Raw genomic sequence first — 20,722 nt, 5'->3', positions numbered from 1 at the left:
GAGCACGTGTGTGTATGTGTGTGTGTGAGTGCGTGTGTGAGCGCGCGTGTGTATGTGGTGTGTGTATATGTGTATGTATGTGGTGTGTGTGAGCACGCGTGTGTATGTGGTGTGTGTGTGAGCGCGCATGTGTATGTGGTGTGTGTATGTGTATGTATGTGGTGTGTGTGAGCACGCGTGTATATGTATGTGGTGTGTGTGTGTGTGAGTACGCGCGCGTGTGTGTGTGTGTGTGTTACATGTTGCTTGGATTTCCAGCATCTGCAGATTTTTTTCCCGCCACCTACTGTGGTGGAGTGTGGAGACAACCCCACTTATACACTATACATTACGATGGCAGTGATGTCCTAATTAAACTGTCCCAAAGATCTCAATATAGCAATTATGCTTCCTTCGCACTTCATAGGAACTGCATGCAAAAATATATGCTGCCCCTTTATTGACAAGTGCCCGTATCATGCATATTAATTCTGAACAAGGAATTACTCAACCTATATGTCCAATAGCATTATCAATTTCGCACGGCCGGTTATATTTAACAGACTCACTAAACTCCGCCTCACCAATCTATTCACGGGCACAAGACTCTGATTGACGGCTCTGGTGGCCATTCAGAAGGCTCATTGATCTGCTTTGCCAATCAGGCAGAGGGAAGAGGCGGGATCTTGCTCAGTCTCAATCTGGGACGACTGCAGGCTTTTCACGGGTTTCGTAAAGGCAACACTTGTCTGTAAATTGCAATTTGCCTGTCCTTGCAAATACTGATGTACAGTAGTCCTAATAGCATTCCATGACTCACTACCGGAGAATCACATATAACATTGGCCCACACTCCGAGGGAATCCCTTGCAAACATTAACACATTCCCAGGGGGATCATCTGCAGATGTTGATCCTTGTGACTCAAAAGAGCAGAGACAAAATGCTGGAGGAACCCAGCACCTACCCCGTGAAAAGGAACAAAGAATTGATGTTTCGGAGTCGAAGGGCCTCGGCTTTATTCCTTTTCACTGATGCTGCCTGATTCGCTAGGTTACTCCAGTATTAAGTGTGTGTTACTCTGGATTTCCAGAATCTCTTGGGTTTATGCCTCGAAATTGTTGTTGGACTTTTTCCTCTGTTCAGCTGGCTTCTGAATAGGAGAACTTCCTATGTGTTTCCCCGCAATGTTTGAGATACCGGAAGAGCAAAGTGCGTCCTGATCACTGAAACATCAAACTGTCTTTGGCTTTGCTCGGTGCGGGGTGACCCAGGACAAGCTTGTGGTCGGTCAGCGGGAGCCTGGGGGCCGTCGGACCGGAGCGGTTATGAGGAGGTTGGATGTGGTGGCTCCGCCTGGGCCGAGTGCTGAGGGACGAGTAGTGCCCTCCGGGTTGATTATAAGCCCCGTTGGGGGGGGGTCCCTGCTCCAATCAGGCTGAGAGTCCGTAGATGATTAACCCGGGGGGGGGGGGGGGGTCTGCAGATGCTGGAAATCTGATGAAGGGTCTCGGCCCTTTCCTTCATAGACGCTGCCTGGCTTGCTGAGCCTGCAACAGTTTGCGTGTGTTGCAGCAGCAAGTGTTTCGGTTTACTGCCGTTGCAAGAGAAAAGGAGACGTTGATTACTGTTCCTTGCTGATCTGGGCTTGTATTAAAACCGCTCGTCGGGATGGCCGACCAGGACAAGGTTAAGCGCCTCCTCAGACTGACCCAAGAAGGGAACCGCGGGCTCCTTGAGGAAGAGGTGTGCAAGTGTGAGAGTGCCAGGGCTGCTTTAGTTCAGGGACACTTCGGGCGCTCCGGTGACACGGCGGTACATTATGCAGCCAGGCATGGGCACCTGCCGGTTCTGAAATACCTGATAGAGGATCTTGGAGCTGACGTGGAACTCGTCAACGGCGATTATAAGCGAGCCTTGCATGAAGCAGCGTCCATGGGTCACAGAGAGTGTCTGAGGTACCTGATTCTAAGAGGTGCCAAGATCGACTGTTTGAAGAAGGCTGATTGGTAAGCGCAGCACTGTTCAATTAATAATTCCCCCCTCCCCTTTGCTTATAGGGCACCTATAGAGTATAGAACAATGCAGGCTTTCGACCCATATGTTGTGCCAGCCTTTTAACCTATCAATCTAACTCTGCCCTCCCACATAGCCCTCCATTCTTTTCTAATGTCCATGGGCTTATCTAAGAGTTTCTTAAATGCCCCTTGTTTATCTGCCTCTACCAACACCCCTGACAGAATGTACTGCACACTTAGCACTCTCTGTGTAAAGAATTTACTCCTGGTACGCCACTGTACTTTCTTCCAATCACCTTAAAATTATGCCCCTTTGGATTAACCGTTTCCACCCTGGGAAAAGTCTCTGGCTATCTATTCAATCAATGCCTCTTATCGGCTTGTACACCTCTATCAAGTCTCCTCCTTCACTCCAAAGAGAAAAGCTTGGCTTGCTCAACCTATTTAGTCCAGGCAGCGTCCAGATAAATCTCTCTAAAGCTTTCCATATCCTCCCTGTAAAGAGGTGACCAGAACTGAACAGGATACTGGTACTTCAAATGTTGTCTAATCTGGGTTTATAGAGCTGCGACATTACATCACAGCTCTGAACTCAACCACTCCATTAGTAGGTGTCCATTCCGGCCTACCAAGTGGTTGGGTCAGTATTCCTTGGAATCGAGAAGAACGAGGGGCGACCTTCTACAAACCTAAGATCCTAGGAGAGCAGAACATATGCTGAGACCCAAAAGGCAGCAGCAATGTTGGAATCTGGAGCAACAAACAAAATGCTGGAGGAACTCGGTGGGTCAGGCATCGTCTGTGCAGGGAAGTGGACAGGCAGTGCTTCCGAATGAGACACTATATCTAGACCGATGTTGAAGTGTTTCCCTAATGAGGGACAAGCACGATAAAAGATTTGGTCATTCAAAACTGAAGTATGTATGAGTTTCATCTCGGGGCAGTGAATCTTTCGGTTTCATGCTTTTGAGGGTGGAAGAGGCTCAATTATTAGATGGGATCCTTTATTGATCCCAAAGGAAGTTACAGTGTTATAGTGGCATTACAAGTGTGCAGATATAAATATTAGAAGAGAAGTAGAAGAATGAAAAATAAGTTACCTCAAACAGTCTAACAGGAGGGGGTCATTACTTCCCCGACTGTGGGTTGACTCATTATTGAGCCTAATGGCCGAGGGTAAGAATGACCTCACACAGCGCTCTTTGGAGCAGCGCAGTTGCGTTAGTCTATTACTAAAAGTGCTCCTCCGTTCAACCAAGGAGGCATGCAGAGGGTGAGAAACATTGTCCAGAATTGCCAGAATTTTCTCTAGAGTCCTTTGTTCTACCACAGCCTCCAGTGTCCAATTTGACTCCTGTAACAGAGCCAGCCCTTCTAATCTGTTTATTGAGCCTTTTGGCATCACTCATGTTGATACCATTGACCCAGCACACCACTGCATAGAGGATTGTACTAGTGATAACAGACTGGTAAAACGTGTGATTGGGAGGCCTGCATACTCCAAAGGACTCCAGTTTCCTCAGGAAGTAGAGGCGACTCTAGCCCTTCCTGTACATAGCCTCTGTGTTGGTGCTCCACTCAAGTCTGTCATCCAGGTTCACCCCCAGGTACTTGCAGGTTCTCACCACGCCCATATCCTCACTGCCAATAGTAACAGGGAGTTATGTCTAAGATGGATATAGGTAAATATTTGAAAGATCAGGAAATTGAGGACTGGGGAAGTGACGAAGAAGTGAAGATGAAGTCTGGAGCAGATCAGCTGTGATCAAACTTCAAAGTAAATTTATTATCTAGGTACATATATGTCACCATATACAACCCTGAGATTCATGTTCTTTCGGGCATACTCAATAAATTTAATTACCATGATAGAATCAATGAAAGTCTGCACCATCTGGATGTATGCCAAAAGTCAATAAACTGAGCAAAGACAAAAATAATAATAATAATAAATAAGCAATAAATAACAAGAACGTGAGATGAAGAGTCCTTGAAAGTGAGTCCATAGGTTGTGGAACAGTCCGGTGATGGGGGCAAGTGAAAATGAGTGAAGTTATCCCCTCTGGCTTCACAGTTGGGGCAGGCTCGAAGGGCCAAGGGGCCTAGTGCTCCTATTTTGTGCCTTATCTCTGCCTCATGCTTTTCCTGTATCGTCAGCTGTTTTCCCTCCTAATGTGGATGTAACACACTCCTTTCTACACCTCTCGATAGTAACTGGGCATATTAACTTTACATAAATAAATATAGCTGCAATTAAAAATATGCAATATCAATTATAATTAACCATGTTGGTTTAAAAAACCATTTGATTAGCAAAAAGAATCAACCTTCTTTAATTGGACTGTACATATGCAAAGCTCTTGGGCATGTATATGTCTAGGGTGTCTAAGACTTTTGTACAGTACTGGATTTATCAATGTGAAGTGGAGAGCAAGTTTGTAAATCGGTGGGAGCGAAAGCTGTGGGAGCACCGCGGGAGGGGTGTGGACAGGTGGCAGAGAAGGAGTCCCAGTGGCAGGGAGGTGGTGCAGGTGCAGGCACACCCAGCCCTGAGACACCAGGCAAGGCCATTTGATTCCAAGCAATCGGTTTATTGATCGTTACAGAATGTCTCTCTGGTGCTTCCCACTCCCTCCGCTCTCCCATCCCCTTTTCCCAACCATGATTTCCCTCTCCCTGCCGCCTTCCCACTCTCAGTCCACAATAGACACCCACATCAGAATCAGGTTTATCATCACTCACATATGACATGAAATTTGTGTTTTTTTGTGAGGTGGCAGTACAGAGCAATATATAGAATAACTACAGTGCTGTGCAAAAGTCTTAGGCACTCTAGCTATGTGTATATATACATATTACTGCATATCCAGATCCACCAATAGGATTGATTCTCACCTGCCACTTCAGTTTGAGGACCATAAATGCTAATCTTGCCAACACCGCCAACACATCCTGAAAAAGGAACAAATAAAAATATTTTTTCGTTGTTTTTGGGCACTTTCTATGTATGTATCAGTCACCAAGATTTTGATCATCAGCCATTCCATTCCAAAAATGTCACTTGTATTTTAAGGTTGCTTTGGGGTTGTGGGAAAGGTTTGATTATAAATGTACATCTGTCTTTTTCTGAGTAATTCATTTTGGATCCAGGTCCATCAGCCATGGGTTTTGTTCCGTGTGAGTAGAATCAGAGACCACTAGGTGGTGCTGTGCTCAAGGGTAGTTCTGACGAAGTTCAACACACTGCAGCTAGAGAGAGCTGGAGACATTCAGCTGACAGAAGGCTTTTTTTGGAATACTTCTTCGGAACATATGGTCAGGGATGTTGGTTTTACAATTAGAGCCACTGCTAGGTTCAATTCTGACTTTGGTTCAATTTGACAATTATGTAGAATTTGTGTGACCTCCAGGATTCTACCCAGATGCACTGGGTTCTTCAGGCATCTCAAAGACAAGCAGGTTGGTGCGTTAATTGGCCACTGCATATTCTACCAACAGTCCTTAACTGGGTGGTAGAATTTGGGGGGAGTTGAGGGGAAAATGGGGAGAATAAAAGATGAGATTCATGTAAGATTAGTGCAAATGGATGTTCGATAGTGTGGGTTCAGTTGGCTGGTCGGAATGAGCTGTGGAATTGTTATTTACATATTGTTAAACCTTACAAGGCTTGCTTGTATTTTTATATAGCCACCTATATACGTACAATTGTTCAGTGAATTTTCCAGTAATTACGGTACAGTTGCTTCTGTATTTATCATCCTTGTTTTCAGGAGCAGGTGTCATACTGGATATTTTATAGGTTAATTGTTATCACTGGAATTTTTGGTATCCCTAGTTTCAGTACAAGATGACCACAGCTGCAGTCTCCCTTTGTCTGTTTGTTCTCTCCACTCTCTCTTTGCTAATTTTTTGTTCTTGTAACATTTAATAAAATGGCTGAAACATGCCTCATTCTTCCGAAGAACCTTTGGGTTACAAAAGCACTAGGATCCAAATAAGGCATGTTTCCATGCTGCGTCTATGCCTCAGTGGTGCAGACCTACCCTGAGAACAATCAAGCATCAATAGTTAGAAACATAGCAAACTTACAACTCAATACAGGCCCTTCGGCCCACAAAGCTGTGCCGAACATGTCCCTACCTTAGAACTACCTAGACTTACCTATAGCCCTCTATTTTTCTAAGCTCCATGTACCTGTCCAGGAGTCTCTTAAAAGACCCTATTATACCCGCTTCCACCACCGCCACTGGCAGCCCATTCCACGGACTCACCACTTTCTGCGTAAAAAAAACTTATCCCTGTACTTCCTCTGTACCTACTTCCAAGCACCTTAAAACTATGCCCTCTTGTGCTAGCCATGTCAGCCCTGGGAAAAAGTGTCTGACTATCCGCACAGTTAATGCCTCTCATTATCTTGTACACCTCTACCAGGTCACCCCTCATCCTCCACTGCTCCAAGGAGAAAAAGCTAAGTTCACTCAACCAGTTCTCATAAGGCATGCCCCCCAGTCTAGGCAACATCCCAATCTCCTCTGCACCCTTTCTATGGTTTCCACTTCTTTCCTGTAGTGAGGTGACCAGAATTGAGCACAGTACTCCAAGTGGAGTCTGACCAGGGTCCTATATAGATTCAGCATCACCTCTTGGCTCTTAAACTTAATCCCATGGTTGATGAAGGCCAATGCACTGTGTGCTTTCTTAACCACAGAGTCAACCTGCGTAGCAGCTTTGAGTGCCCTAAGGACTCGGACTCCAAGATCTCTCTGATCCTCCACACTGCCAAGAGTCTTACCATTAATGTCATATTCTGCCATCATATTTGACTTACCAAAATGAACCACCTCACACTTATCTGGGTTGAACTCCATCTGCCACCTTATCTGGGTTAAACATCTGCCACATGCAAAAGTTCCTGCAAAAGAAAACCATGATGCTGTAAGAATGGTCAAGCAGCATCTATGGAGACAAAAGATGCACGGTAATATTTTGGATCAAAATTTTAGTAGGTCCTGATGCAGGGTCTCTACTCCAAAATGTCAACTTACCCATTTGCCTCCAAAGATGATGCTTGACTCACTGAGTTCCACGAAATTCTGTTTTTTTCTAGATTCCTGCAACTTATATGTTCCTTTGTCATCAGTATTTACAAAAAGTTGGAGAGTAAAGTTTGCAGAGCGCATTGGAATGGAGCTAAAGGACACAAGGCTACATGATCAAAGTTGTTGTCGTATTCACACCAACACCACCTCTTTAGTCAAGGAAGCACAGCAGCTTCACCACTTCTTGAGGAGATTGAGGCGAGCAAAGACACCCCCCCCCCCCCCCCGCAGTCTATTCTAACCATTTTTTACAGGAACACCATTGAGAGAATCCTGGCCAGCTAGTATAGGAGTTGCAAGGCATTTGACTGCAATTCCCTACAAGAGGTTGTGAGGACTGCGTAGGGGATCATCCAGGCCTTTCTTCCATCTATCTAAGATATTTTATCAGGAGCACTGCATACGCAGGGCACTTAGCATTGTCAAGGAGCCCTTCAATCCCACAATCCCTTTGATACTCTACCCTCTTGAGCATTCAAATTGAGTTTGAGAACACGACTGGTACTGTCAGCTTGTTCCACGCTCTCACAACCCTCTGAGTAAAAAAGTTTCCCTCATGTTCCCCTTAAACTTTTCACCATTCACCCTTAACCCATGACCTCTAGTTGTAGTCCCACCTAACCTCAGTGGAAAAAGCCTCCTCATAATTTTGCTTACCTCTATCAAATCTCCCCTCATTCTTCTATGTTCCAAAGAATATAGTCCTAACCTATTCAATCATTCCTCATGACTCAGGTCCTCCAGTCCTGGCAATATCTTTGTAGATTTTCTCTGTATTCTTTCAACCTTATTTATATTTTTCCTGTAGGTAGGTAACCAAAACTGTACACCACACTTGAAATTAGGCCTCACCAATGTTTTTTACAACGTTAACATAACATCCCATTTCCTGTACTTAGTACTTTGATTTATGAAGGCTAATGTGCCAAAAACTTTCTTTACAACTCTATCTACCTGTGCGGCCAGTTTCAATGACTTGTGGACCCACACTCCAGATCCTTGTCCTACCTCACTCCTCAGTGCCCTACCGTACACTGTATAAGACCTACCCTGGTCGGACCTACCAAAGTGCAACAACTCACATTTGTCTGCATTAAATTCCATCTGCTATTTTTCAGTCCATTTCTACTGCAAGCTCTGACAGGCTTTCTTGTTGTCCACTATATCCACAGTATTGGTGTCATCTGCAAATCTGCTTGTCAAGTTAACCACATTATTATCCAAGTCATTGATATAGATGACAAAAAACAGTGGACCCAGCACCAGTCCCTGAGGCACTCCACTAGTCACAGACCTCCAATCAGAGAGGCAGCCCTCTACTACTGCTCTCTGGCTTATCCCACAAAGCCAGTGTCTAATCCAGTTTACTACCTCATCTTGAAAGCCTAGCAACCAACCTTCGATGCAGGACCTTGTCAAATACCTTGCTGAAGTCCATGTAGACAACATATACTGCCTTGCCTTCATCAGCTTTCCTGGTAACTTCCCTGAAAAACTCTAAGATTGGTTAGACACGACCTACAATGCACAAAGCTCCTGATAATCAGTCCATGGCTATTCTAATACTTACAGTATATACATGGGCCCTTAGATTGCCTTCCAATAACTTTTCTATTACTGATGTCAGGCTCACCGGCCTAAAATTTCCTGGTTTATTTTTAGAGCCTTTCTTAAACAGCATTAACTATCCTCCAACACTCCAGTATCTCCCCCATCACTAAGGATGATTTAAATATCTCTGCTCGGGCCCTGGCAATTTTTGATCTTGCCTCACAGAGGGTCCAAGGGAACATCTTTGCTGTCCACCCTAATCTGCCTCAGGACAGCGAACACCTCTGTAAACTGTATAGGATCCATCACCTCGCTGCTGCTTTGCCTTACTGCTGTAGATCCTGTGTCCATCTCCTGAGCAAATACAGATAGAAAAAAAAACAGTTAATATCTCCTCATTCTCTTTTAGTTCCACATATAGATTACCATTTTGATCTTCCAGAGGAACAGTTTTGTCCCTTGCAATCCTTTTACTTTAAACATATTTCTAGAATCCCTTGGGATTTTCCTTCACCTTGTTTGCTAGGGCAACCTTGTACATTTTTATAGCCGTTCTGATTTCTCTCTTAGCTATTTTCTTCCCTTAATTATATTCCCTAAGCACCATTTTGTTCCTATTTGCTATGTACCTCTTTTTTTCTTAACCAAGGCCTCAATATCTATTGAAATTCAAGGTTTCCTCAACCTGTTATTGTTACCCAAGCTTTGTACTCTAAACACTACTTTTAAAGGCCTCCAACTTACCAAATACACATTTGCCAGGAAACAGCCTATCCCAGCCCACACTTGCCAGATCCCTGCTGAAAACATCAGAATTGGCCTTTCTCCAATTTAGAATGTCAATCCATGGACCATACCTATCTTTTTCTGTATTTACTTTGAAACTAATGGCATTATGATCACTAGATGGAAAGTGTTCCCCTATCACCTGCCCTGTCTCATTCCCTAATTGCACATTCTCTCTTTGGGACTTCTCTGTGCTGATTAAGGAAACTTTCCTGAACACATTTGACAAACTCTATCCCATCTACTGTATGGGAGTTCCAGTCAATTTGTGGATGGTTAAAATCACCTAATAAAACAATCTTGTGCTCCTTGCAACAGTCTGCGATCTCTCTACAAACTTGTTCCTCTAAATCCCATGGATTGTTGGGTAGTCTGTAATATAGACCAATTAACATGGTCAGATCTTTCTCATTCCTCAGTTCTACCCATAACGCCACACTAGATGAGTTCTCCAGTCTGTCCTGACTGAGCACTGCTGAGATGTTTTCCCTGACAAGTAACTCTACCCCTTCCCCTTTAATCTTTCCTGCTATGTTGCCTCTAAACCAACAGAACTCTAGAATCCTGAGCTGCCAACCCTACCCCTCCTACAACCAAGTCTCATTAATGGCTTTCAATATTTAGCTCGAAAAGCTAAAGCCTCAAAAATCCACTCTAACAATGGCCAGTGCACTTGCTCCAACCTTTTTGTTTGTTCTTGCCAATCAATCTCAATCGCCGACTGGCCGCTGTTCCAACACCAAACTGCCATGAATTGATCAAGTAGGAGGGCCTCAGCATTAGCACAAGGACTTTTAGGAAGGGAAACATCTTCGTCTCCCAAGCTGTGAGACTACTGAACTCCATGCCACATTCCAGATCTCATCACTTAGTGTATGAAGCCCAGTAGCATTATATTGTTTACTTTTTCACTTGTGTTGTAAACGCATCTAATGCTAAATGTTATTCTTTAGGAATATATTTTGTTAATTAATTTCTGGAAATATTACTTTATGTGTTGTGCATCAGATATTGGTAATGTGCGAGTTAAGAACATGTTTTATTGTATTTCTACAGCTATGTTGTGAAGTATTGTTATTTTAGCAGTTTTTTTGCAACCACAGTGTGTCCTGTAGGTTAAGCTTTATAGACCAGAGTTTTGACTTTGACTAAAGATGAGGAGCCATTTGTCCAAATTAGGAATGTTGTGTCAGCCAATCAGGTTTGTTTTAGTAGCGTGCTGTAACATTCTGCCCAGTGGGATGCTGTGGAAGATTTGAGAGAGCTGGTCAAGGTCAGATTCTGCAGGACAGTAGTCTGGTTTGGGGTCCTTTGATGGGAGGTGAGGAAAGGAGCACAAGGGAAGACACTTGGAGGATCCCAGCTGAATGGAAGACCCTATTGCAATGAGTGATTTGTGCAGACAAATGGTTTCAAGGAGGGAAGTTCCAATAGTTCTGAGTTAGCCATTATGTTCGGGAAGTTTGGCCTGTGGCTGGTGATGTGAACTCAGCACTGTGAGTAATGCAATACTGTACACCTAACCAATACAGGACGAGCTGCAATGTTTATGTGCATATTTAGACTGGTGTAACTATAATGGGCCGGTGGTTTTAATTCTAGTGTACGAGCTGTTATTTCCTGGTGAATGGACAGTATTTGCACAGCATTCACCACAATTCGCATTCCCTCACCGGAACATTCCAACTTTCCTGTTTGATTGAACCCGAATCATACCGACCCTAGATGTGTGCTACTTATTGAAGGTTCCCTCCTCACTGTTACCCATGCGATGCTGAGTCATGTTGTCGTTAGCCAGAGTTAGCATGTTACATAGATGTGCTGTGTTTTGCACCTTGGTCTGGAGGAACGCAATTTTGTTTGGCATTATGCATGTATATGGTTGAATAACAATAAACACAAACTTGAACTTGTATCAAGTGCTACGTTTACCCACAGATCTGAATTAGTTGAAAGAGAGAAGTCTCTCAAATGCCCAAGGAGGCCATTTATCTTTCTGCTCTGTAGGACACCACTGATGATGGCTTGCACAAGAAGGAACCTGGAGGTGATTAAGGATCTGATTGATTCTGGAGCAAACATGACCTTGAAAAACAAGGATGGTTGGAATTGTTTCCAGATCGCCTGCCGTGAGGGCAATCCAGAAATTATCCAGTATCTTCTCCAAGTCAGCCCAGGCATCTGGGATGTGGAGAGCAAGGTGAAGAGGACTCCCCTACACACTGCAGGTGATGTGAGCTTGGGTCTTTGTGGGGGTTTTGTGAGATTGTGTCATATTAAGGTAGATTCTCACAAGTATTCATGGAGTAGTACAGCACAGAAGCAAGTCCTTTGGCTGGCCAGGTTCATCTCGATAAAGTAGAGAGGGTGGTGAAGAAGGCATTTGCCATAGAATTCATAGAACTGTACAGCACAGGAACAGGCCATTCAGCCCACAATGTTGTGCCGACCCAACTAAAGAGCAAATCAAAAATACCAAAACACTATAATCTCTCCTACCTGCATCATGTCCATATCCCTCCATCTTCCTTACATCCATGTGCCTATTCAAACATCTCTTAAAAGCCTCTAATGTATTTGCCTCCACCACCATACCAGGCTGACCTTTTTTGCCCAACCATCTTAGTCCATTTAATCAGTCTTCCCACTCAATATAAGGTCAGAAACTGGCAGAATAGACTTGAGGGGCTGAATGGCCTAATTACCCTGTCCCTAATTTAATACAGAAGTAGGACATTCAGCTCATCTCAGGCTATTCTTCCAATCCCTTACCTAATTTAATGTACCTGTCTGGTTCCATAGATTGGTATTCTAGCTGACCCTGTCAATAAGATTTGAACTTCTCATGTCGCCAATGTTTTAAAGAGTGTTGCAGGTATCCACTGCACTTTGTATGGAGAAAGCAGTTCCTGATGTTACCACTGAACCTCCTAATCTTAAATTTTTGCCTTTTTTTGAACTCCCCCACCAGATGAAATGGTCGTTCTTTGCTTTTTTCTCTCAACAATATTGCATATTATAATTACTATCATTTCTTTTAAATGGTTGCATTACCAAGATAAAGGCTGAGACTACAAGGATGAGATGAGGCAAACCAAATCGTGGTCAAGAGTAGTCTGGAAATAGTAGGATGGAAAGATTATAAACACAAGGGATTCTGCAGATGCTGTAAATCCAGAGTAACACATGGAGGAATAAAGAGTCGGTGTAAGGGTCTCAGTCTGAAATGTCGATGCTTTATTCCTCTCCATAGACGCTGCTTGATCTGCTGAGTTCCTCCATTACTTTGTAGGATAGAAGGATTGGTTTTATTTGTTATATGTACGGCATAAAATCGAGACGTACTATGAAGTATGTAATTTACATTAAGAACGAACATGGTTAAGCATGAGTTTTGTCGTGGTTTTTCGTGCCTCACAAATGACCAGGAGACGCAGAAGATTCTTCAAGAAGGGTTAAACTTTAATTTGCAAATCAAAGCTGAGACAGTCATTGAGCTAGTCGCTGATTGCCCACGATCTATGGACATAGCATTTTTTATAGCAAAATCCTGGTCTAGTTTCACACGTACCACCGTACAGTTCTAATCTACATCTCTCTAGCTACCTTCCATTAACACACCATTGTCTTTTACATTCCTAAGATTTCATTCTCTTGCTAAATTGGGTACATGCATAGCAAATAGCAAGTTTCAAAGCTGACTACATCTCTTAGCTACCTCTCATTAACATATATTAACACACCATTGTCTTCTACATTCCTAGGATTTCATCTTGGGTACATGCATAGCAAACTGACTACATAGTTTTGGTTACACAGCAAATAATACAAGTTTTATACTCCATGATATTTTTATACTTCAATAGTTTAAGGGTATCACCATGCTTCTGGCACCAACATAACATGCCCACAACTTACAAACCCTTACAAGCCCATAAGTCTTTGGAGTATGGAAGGAAACCCACACGGACACATCCCTTACAGACTGGTGGGAATTGAACCCTGATCACTTTTCGCTGGCCCTGTAATTTATTGCTCTAACTGCTATGCTACTGCTACCCTGTTGATAGAACGTGTCCTTGAGCCTGGCGCTATGAACTTTCAGGCTTCCGAATCTTCTGCCCAATGGAAGAGGGGAGATGAGAGAAGTGAGAGACACTACCATTATCACAGTTTAATTTTAGTGATAGATTGCCATGATAGAAGCCGAGACATCAAGGATGAGATGAGGTAAAACAAATGCTGGTTAATGGACTCCTGTCTTTCTTTTTAAAAGTGAACAGCGAGAAAGCCAAGCTGAAGGAAGCAGTGATTCAATAACCTCTGCCAAAGTTTTACTCTCATACCGCAAGCACTGCTCCCTACCAATAGCAACATTACATTATTGCAATTTTGAGTGTGACGGATTCCATTAGAATTGAAAAAAATCCATTCTCAATCTTTGCACCCAAGAGGAACTCTAGAAAGCATATTCTGAGGCAAAAAGATCACAAATTATTTTACAAAGAAGGAAGATCAGTGACGAACCCCTGACTACACGTTGCTTTTCCCAAACTCCTGCTGTTTGGTTCCCTACTCAGAAGGCAAGAAGACACTTCATTAGGACTGTGAGGGTTTTGGCCCAAAAGGTCGGCTCTTTATTCACTCCATGAATGCTGCCTGACCTGCTGAGTTCCTCCAGCATGTTGTGTGCATTTCTCTGAATTCCCAGCATCTGCAGAATCTCTTGTGTTTATGATTTGCTGAAATGTAGGAAAGGCTTTATATAGGATGTTGTAAAAATCAGTGTAAAAAATAACCACATACTCTGTCACGGGTGGTACTAATTCAGGGAAAATTATTGCTGCCTGTTAATATTTTAGGAATGCCTGAGAGAGCAGACAAGGCTTCAGTTTAATAATTCATCCTGATGACAATACCTTTGACAGATCTGAGCCCCTTCAGTACAGCACTCAATGTACTGTTCATGATCAGGTCACAAATGTTGAATGAGATTGGGATCCAGAGACTACCAAGTGGGCCACAATATACTGTGTTGTCCTTATGCAATGATGTCAGTCAGATTTATCGTAACTGAAATACGATGTGAAATTTTTAAACACAAGAGGTTCTGAAGCTGCTAGAAATCCAGAGTAACATACAAAATGCTGGAGGAACTCAGCAGGTCAGGCAGCATCCAATGAAAGGAATAAACTGTCAGTGTTTCAGGATCTCATCAAGGGCCTAGGGGGGAAAATGTCGATGGTTTATTCCTTTCCAAGGATGCTACCTGACCTGCTGAGTTTCTCCAGCATTTTGTACGTGATGTGAAATTTGTTTTGCCGCAGCAGTACCGTGCAAAGATGTAAAATTACATTAAATTTTCAAAATAAGTAACCAGTGCAGCAAAAGGAATTGGTAGTGTTGGTGGACAATTCAGAAATCTTATGACAGAGGGGAAAAAGCTGTTCCTAAATTATTGACAGGGGGTCTTCGGCGTCCTGTACCTTTTTCCATGTGGTATTAATGGGCACATTGTACATTTGTAGATTGTGGGGTCGTTAGTGATGGATGCTGCCTCATTGAGGCACCACCTCCTGAAGATGTCCTCGATTATGGGGAGGATTGTGCCTGTGATGGAGATGGCTGAGTCTACAACATTCTACTGTGAACCTGTGCAGTGGTCTCCACTGTACAACTGTAAAAAAATTGTAAGAATCTTTGACAGCCAGCCAATCTATCTCATTCCTGTAGTCCATGTAATATTCTACAAACAAAGGTGGTGTCATCAGTGAATTTGTAGAATGCATTTGGTCTGTCCTTAGCCACACTTTGCTGAGCATAGAGGGAGCAGAGCAGTGGCTATGCAGTGCATCCTTGAGTGCGCCTGTGTTGACAGTCAGCAAGGAGGAGGTGTTATTACCAGTCCACACCGAATGGTTTTCCAGTAAGGAAGTCAAGGACCCAATTGCAGAGGCACAAGTTCTGAAGCTTGGTTATGTGCACCGAGAGAGCGAACGCATTGAATGCCAATCCGTTATCGATAAAGAGTAGCCTGACTGGGCCTTGTGATTGTCCAGGCACTCCAAAACAAATGGAGAGCCATTTAGATTGCATGTGCTGTTGCCCTGTTGCTGCAGTAGGCGAACTGCAGGTCCTTGTCCAGGCAGGGGCTAATTCTAGCCACAAGCAGCAAATCATTTAAACACAGGTTGTATTGTATACTTGACAAATCCAGTTTAAAAAGCCTGTTAAGTAATCTTCCCGCAGGCACAGTGTCCCTTTGAGATATGTTTGTTTGTGGACATTATTGCAAGAACAATGTGAATTGATCCAGTCTGCTTTTTTGTTTCTGTTATTCAGCCATGCATGGGTGCTCTGAGGTTGTGGACATACTTCTGGAAAGGTAAGCTCGACTTTAAACCGGAAGAAACATAACTACAAGACATAGGAGCAGAATTAGACCATTTGGCCCATTGAGTCTGATCTGATATTCCATCATTATCCCTCTCAATCCCATTTTCCTGCCTTCTCTCCCTGACACCCTGACTAATCAAGATCCTATCAACCTCCGCTTTACCCAATGACTTGACCTCCAGAGCCACCTGTGGCAATGAATTCCACACATTTACCACCCTCTGTCTAAAGAAATTCTTCATCATCTCTGTTCTAAAAGACATCCTTCAATTCTGAGTCTGGTCTTAGACTCACCCACTATGGAAACATCCTTGCCATGTTCACTGTATCTAGGTTTTTCAATATTTGGTACGTTTTAGTGAGATCCCGCGCCTCCCCCCCCCCCCCCCCAAGTGAAATCTTTCATTGGAGAATAATGTTCAATAACAGGGGTGCTAATCACAGCATTCTATCTTAAGCCTGTCATTAAAAAAGTGTGCCAGGCTCTGCAATACTAAGATTTTGAGTCTCGGTCTGTGCACAATGCAGCCTGCTACCATGAGCCATGCGGACTATTTTTGCTGCAGTGTTGCCTGCCATGGTGGTGAAGTTGTAGATGTTGATCTCGGAGTTGGGATGGGGGTGGTCCTGCAAGATCTACTTGTTGCACTTTGGTTCCTGATCTGTGGCCCCATGTTTCATTTTAGTCCAACTTAATCGCAAAGCATCATTTCTAGTTCAAGTGTATTGTCATTCAACCATACACATGTATACAGCTAAACAAAACATCATTCCTCTGTGGCCAATGTGCAAATCACTGTACACAAGTTATAATATGGCACATATAGTTATCAAGAAGCTTAATACAGTCACAAAATGGGGCAGCACTGTGGCATAATAGTTAGCACACCCCTTTCCTATCACTGCCAGAAAGGAGTTTGTATGTTCTCTCTGTAACCGCTTGAGTTTCTTCCAGGTGCTCGGGTTTCCTCCCACAGTCCAAAGACATAGCAGTTGGTAGGTTAATTGGTCAGGGTAAATTGTCCCATGATTAGGCTTGGATTAAAATCAGGGACTGCTGGGTAGCACGGACAAAAGGGCCTAATCCACGCTGTAGCTCAATAAATAAAAAACATTAGTGCAAGTCCCTGACTGACATGGCCTGAAGATTAATGGTGCATGAGATGTTGTACTGGAGCCACATTTCTGTTAGAAAAAGCACTCCACATTTTGCACTGAGACAATTGCAGAGGAAGGTAATCTAGTATGTTTTCCAGGGAACGAAGATTGGAGAGCAGTACTGGCGCCCAAGCTGGCCTGCAGGGGTCACCCTTTTAACCTAGCACAGATTCCAGCACTGTCTGTCACTGCATTACCATCACATCCTCCCCCGGGTGTCTGTAACAGGCAAAGCCGTGGTATGAGGGCCTGGTTTTTACGCGTGTTGAGATTTGTGTCACTGCACGTGTGAAGTGACTTGAGTGCTATTTCTGCCTAGAGTTCATTAGATTCCATACCCTTTCTCAACACTGTTCTTCGGAAGGTGTATAGGAGCAGGTTCCCTTTGTCACCATGGCTAGGTATGATTCTGTGGCAGAATTGTCTTTATCTCCTGAGCTGACAAGACCATTGTGTGTTGAAAACAATGGGAAATGCCTCAAATACCGAACGCTTGTTAACACTTTTGAAAAGGTTTGTTTTGTTTGTCAGGTTTAAACCTGAATGTAATCTGATGATTTCCAGGGGCTCTTAATCCTCATACTTACGACTTAGGCCCCATAACTAAGAGTGGATGTATTGGCATTGGAGAGGGTTCAGGGGAGGTTCAGGAGAATGATCCTAAGAATGAAAGGGTTAACATATGAGGACCATTTGACAGCTCTGGGCCTGTACTCACCAGAGCTTCGAAGACTTGGGGGCAGGCGGGGGGGGGGGTTGTGGATCTTATTGAAGCCTACTGAACATTGTAAGTTCTGCATAGAGTGAATGTGAGGATGTTCCCATTGCTGGGGGAGTCTAGGGCCAGAGGGCACAATCTCAAAATACAAGGATGTCCCTTAGGACAAAGATAAGGAGGAATTTCTTCAGCCTGAGAGTGGTGAATCTATGGAATTCATTACCACAGATGATTGTAGAGGCCAAGTCACTTGGTGTATTTAAAGTGGAGATTGATAGCTTGTTAAATTGTAAGGACATCAATAGTTACGGGAAGAAGACAGGAGAATGGGATTGAGAGAGAAAGTAAAATAGCCATGATCGAATGGAGGAGCAGATTGGATGGGCCAAATTATCTAATTCTGCTCATATGTCTTAAGGAATTGGTTGTCAAAGGCTCAGCCCATTTATCACCTCTCCTTGGTTGGCAGAACTGCGGTGAGTCTAGATAACAATAGAATCAAAGAAAATTTATACACAAGACATAAGAGACTGCAGATGCTGGAATCTCGAGAAAAATCAAAAACAAAATGGGTGAGGAATTCCACATCTGTGGAAGGATATGGACAGTTAATATTTCATTTGGACTGTTATGCACAGCGTGTCTGAACAACTACAATTCCTGTAGTAGTAATGTCCATTTAAAGTTGGGTAGGGGTTTCCAATATTGATCTGAACGTGACGAAAAGGCAACAATGTATGGTGATGTTTTCTTAGTGAGAAACCTGGAGCTGGTGATGTCCCACAACATCGTAATATAGAGAGATAGTCTTTGTCCATTACTGCCTTGTAGTACACGGTATCATGTGTACTTAAACCACCGTACTGATAAAAGAGGGATTGGATGTTATCTGGCAACTATCAAGGCTGCTCTTCTCTGGATGGAGTTGAGGGTTTTTCAATCTACAGCCACCCAAGAGGGTGATGACTTTATGTACTGTAGTTTTAGTTTAGAGCTACAGAACGGTATCTCTACACTAAAGCTATAGTACAAAGGGCCCTTCCACCCTAACGAGCCTGTGTCGCCCTATTACACACGTGACCAATTAATCTACTAACCCGTAAGTCTTTGGGTTGTGGGAGGAAACCGGAGTGTAGGCTTTCGTAAATAAAATGGCAAAGGTGCTTTACGTTTATGGGAAAATGTAACTCTAGTGTCAACCAAACACAGAACATAAAGCGTGATAAAAAATCTTCATGTCATCAGGTCAGACCAGCCTCTAAAGTGAACCCACACTCAATGTTGGTGATTATGAATTATGCATATGATTTCACCCATTATGTTACCCTACACAGGCACCACCGCCTGTTCAGAATTCACCAAAACCATCGTTGTGCGCCTGCCTGGGGCTTGGGCAAGCCACTAGGCTTGTGTCCTTTGTTCCATGGGTGGAGGAACAGTAGGTGCATCTGGCTTATCCAGGGATGTGTTGACACACTCATGGTCATGTTGTAATGGCAGGGGCATGGTAGCAGAATCCTTCAAGTCTTGGTGGGCCAGTTTAAGGCAGTCTACCGAAATACATTCAGGTTTATCCCTCCTCTCTATGATAAAAGTCTTTTGTTACTGTTCCAAAGTGTGAAATGGGGGCCTAAGGGGATGTTGGTGTGCATCATGACAGATGAAAATGGAAGAGACAGAACGTAGGTCCACAGGAACCCGAAAGTGCTGTACGCCATGATGGGAGGTAGGAATAGGTGCAAAGGAATTGAACTTACTGAGGAGGGCAGAACACTTTTGAGATACGAACAGGCAGTCATGACATCAGGAATAAAATCACCTGACACTTGTAATGACTGCCCTTGTACCAACCGAGCCGCGGACTTCTGCAGGTCATCTTTTGGAACCGTTCTAAATCCCAGCAGGACCCACAGGAGACAGTCATGCCAACACTCATTGGTCAGGGAAGCCCTCAGAACAGCCTTTAGGGAACAGTGAAACTGCTCACTTAGGCTATTGATATGCAGGTGATATGCTGTGGTGTGATGTAGTCTAACGACAATGTTCTGGGCCATTGCAGCCCATGCGTCTGAAAGGAATTAGGGACCGCATTCAGAGGAAATATCAGATGGGCTGCCAAACCGTGCAACCTAGGTGCTGATGATCACCCAAGGCATGTCTATTGCTGTCAGAGGTTGAAGGGCCAACCTCTGGCCACCTGGTGGTATACTCCACCATGGTGAGGAGGTGCATGGAAGTGCCGGAGTAAGGAAGAGGACCAATCAGGTCCACATTGACATGATCAGATCAACGCTCAAGGATCTCTAAAGGTGCCGATGGCACCCAAACATAACGGTTAAGTTTTGCCTGCTGATACTTAACACAGACTGCAGTCCAATCATCCACGTCCTTTCAAAGGCTAATCCACAGAAACTTTAGTACAACCAGTTTCTGTGAGTCCTTGGGCATACAGGAAGCCTGCATCGAGCAGAGGTCTAGCCACTTTAGCCAGGATGAGCTCAGTGATGCAGAGCATCACCTGTTGTGTCCCATAAGTCTTGATCCTGCTGCTGTTGGCGGCCCCCAGCGAGGTTTCGTCACTCCCTGCGATGCCAGCAGCTCATTCACCTGAGCACAAGTCACATAAGAGGCATCGCCCTGGAAGGGTGTCCGTAATGAACAGTAGTCGGCCCTGGAAGCTGGAACCCATGGTGTTCACAGACCTCTGATGTCCCGATGTGCCAGCACTGTCGAAGCTGCAGATAGTCGGGACGTCCGAGCATTCGAACCAAAGCGAGCATGTTAAAAGCACAGGCCCAGCGTTGTCTGCTTCGCAGCTGCAGGTGTGCATGTGTTGGAGACCCTGCTGACCGAGCTTATTGAGGCAGGGAAAGGGAGAAGAATTATGCAGTTCTCCCTGGCTGATTACAGACTATCAGCCATTTTAGCAAGCTCCCTATGGTTACTCACTCACGGGTGTATTAACGAGGGTTATGTGAACTTGCTCAGGCATTTGCTGCATGAAGAGTTCTTTAAAAA

General features: G+C 44.0%; 1 protein-coding gene across 2 annotated transcripts in view; it reads left to right on the top strand.

Moving 5' to 3' along the window:
• The first annotated feature begins 1,253 nt into the window (after nucleotides 1-1,253).
• Nucleotides 1,254-20,722, top strand: part of ankrd16 (ankyrin repeat domain 16) — a 49,108-nt gene continuing 29,639 nt past the window's right edge. The window contains exons 1-3 of one of the 2 annotated variants that reach the window (XM_059987382.1): nucleotides 1,254-1,987; nucleotides 11,440-11,660; nucleotides 15,775-15,817. In XM_059987382.1, coding sequence (XP_059843365.1) covers nucleotides 1,650-1,987; nucleotides 11,440-11,660; nucleotides 15,775-15,817 — 602 coding nt within the window. In that variant the 5' untranslated portion in view covers nucleotides 1,254-1,649. The remainder of the gene's footprint in view (nucleotides 1,988-11,439; nucleotides 11,661-15,774; nucleotides 15,818-20,722) is intronic. The other variant, XM_059987381.1, reaches the window with a different exon arrangement.

The sequence above is a fragment of the Hypanus sabinus genome, chromosome 13, assembly GCF_030144855.1.
Source record: "Hypanus sabinus isolate sHypSab1 chromosome 13, sHypSab1.hap1, whole genome shotgun sequence".
NCBI classification, from domain to species: Eukaryota; Metazoa; Chordata; class Chondrichthyes; order Myliobatiformes; family Dasyatidae; genus Hypanus; species Hypanus sabinus.
The sequence above is the reverse complement of the archived record's forward strand: the minus strand, read 5'-3'. Positions and strand labels throughout refer to the sequence as shown.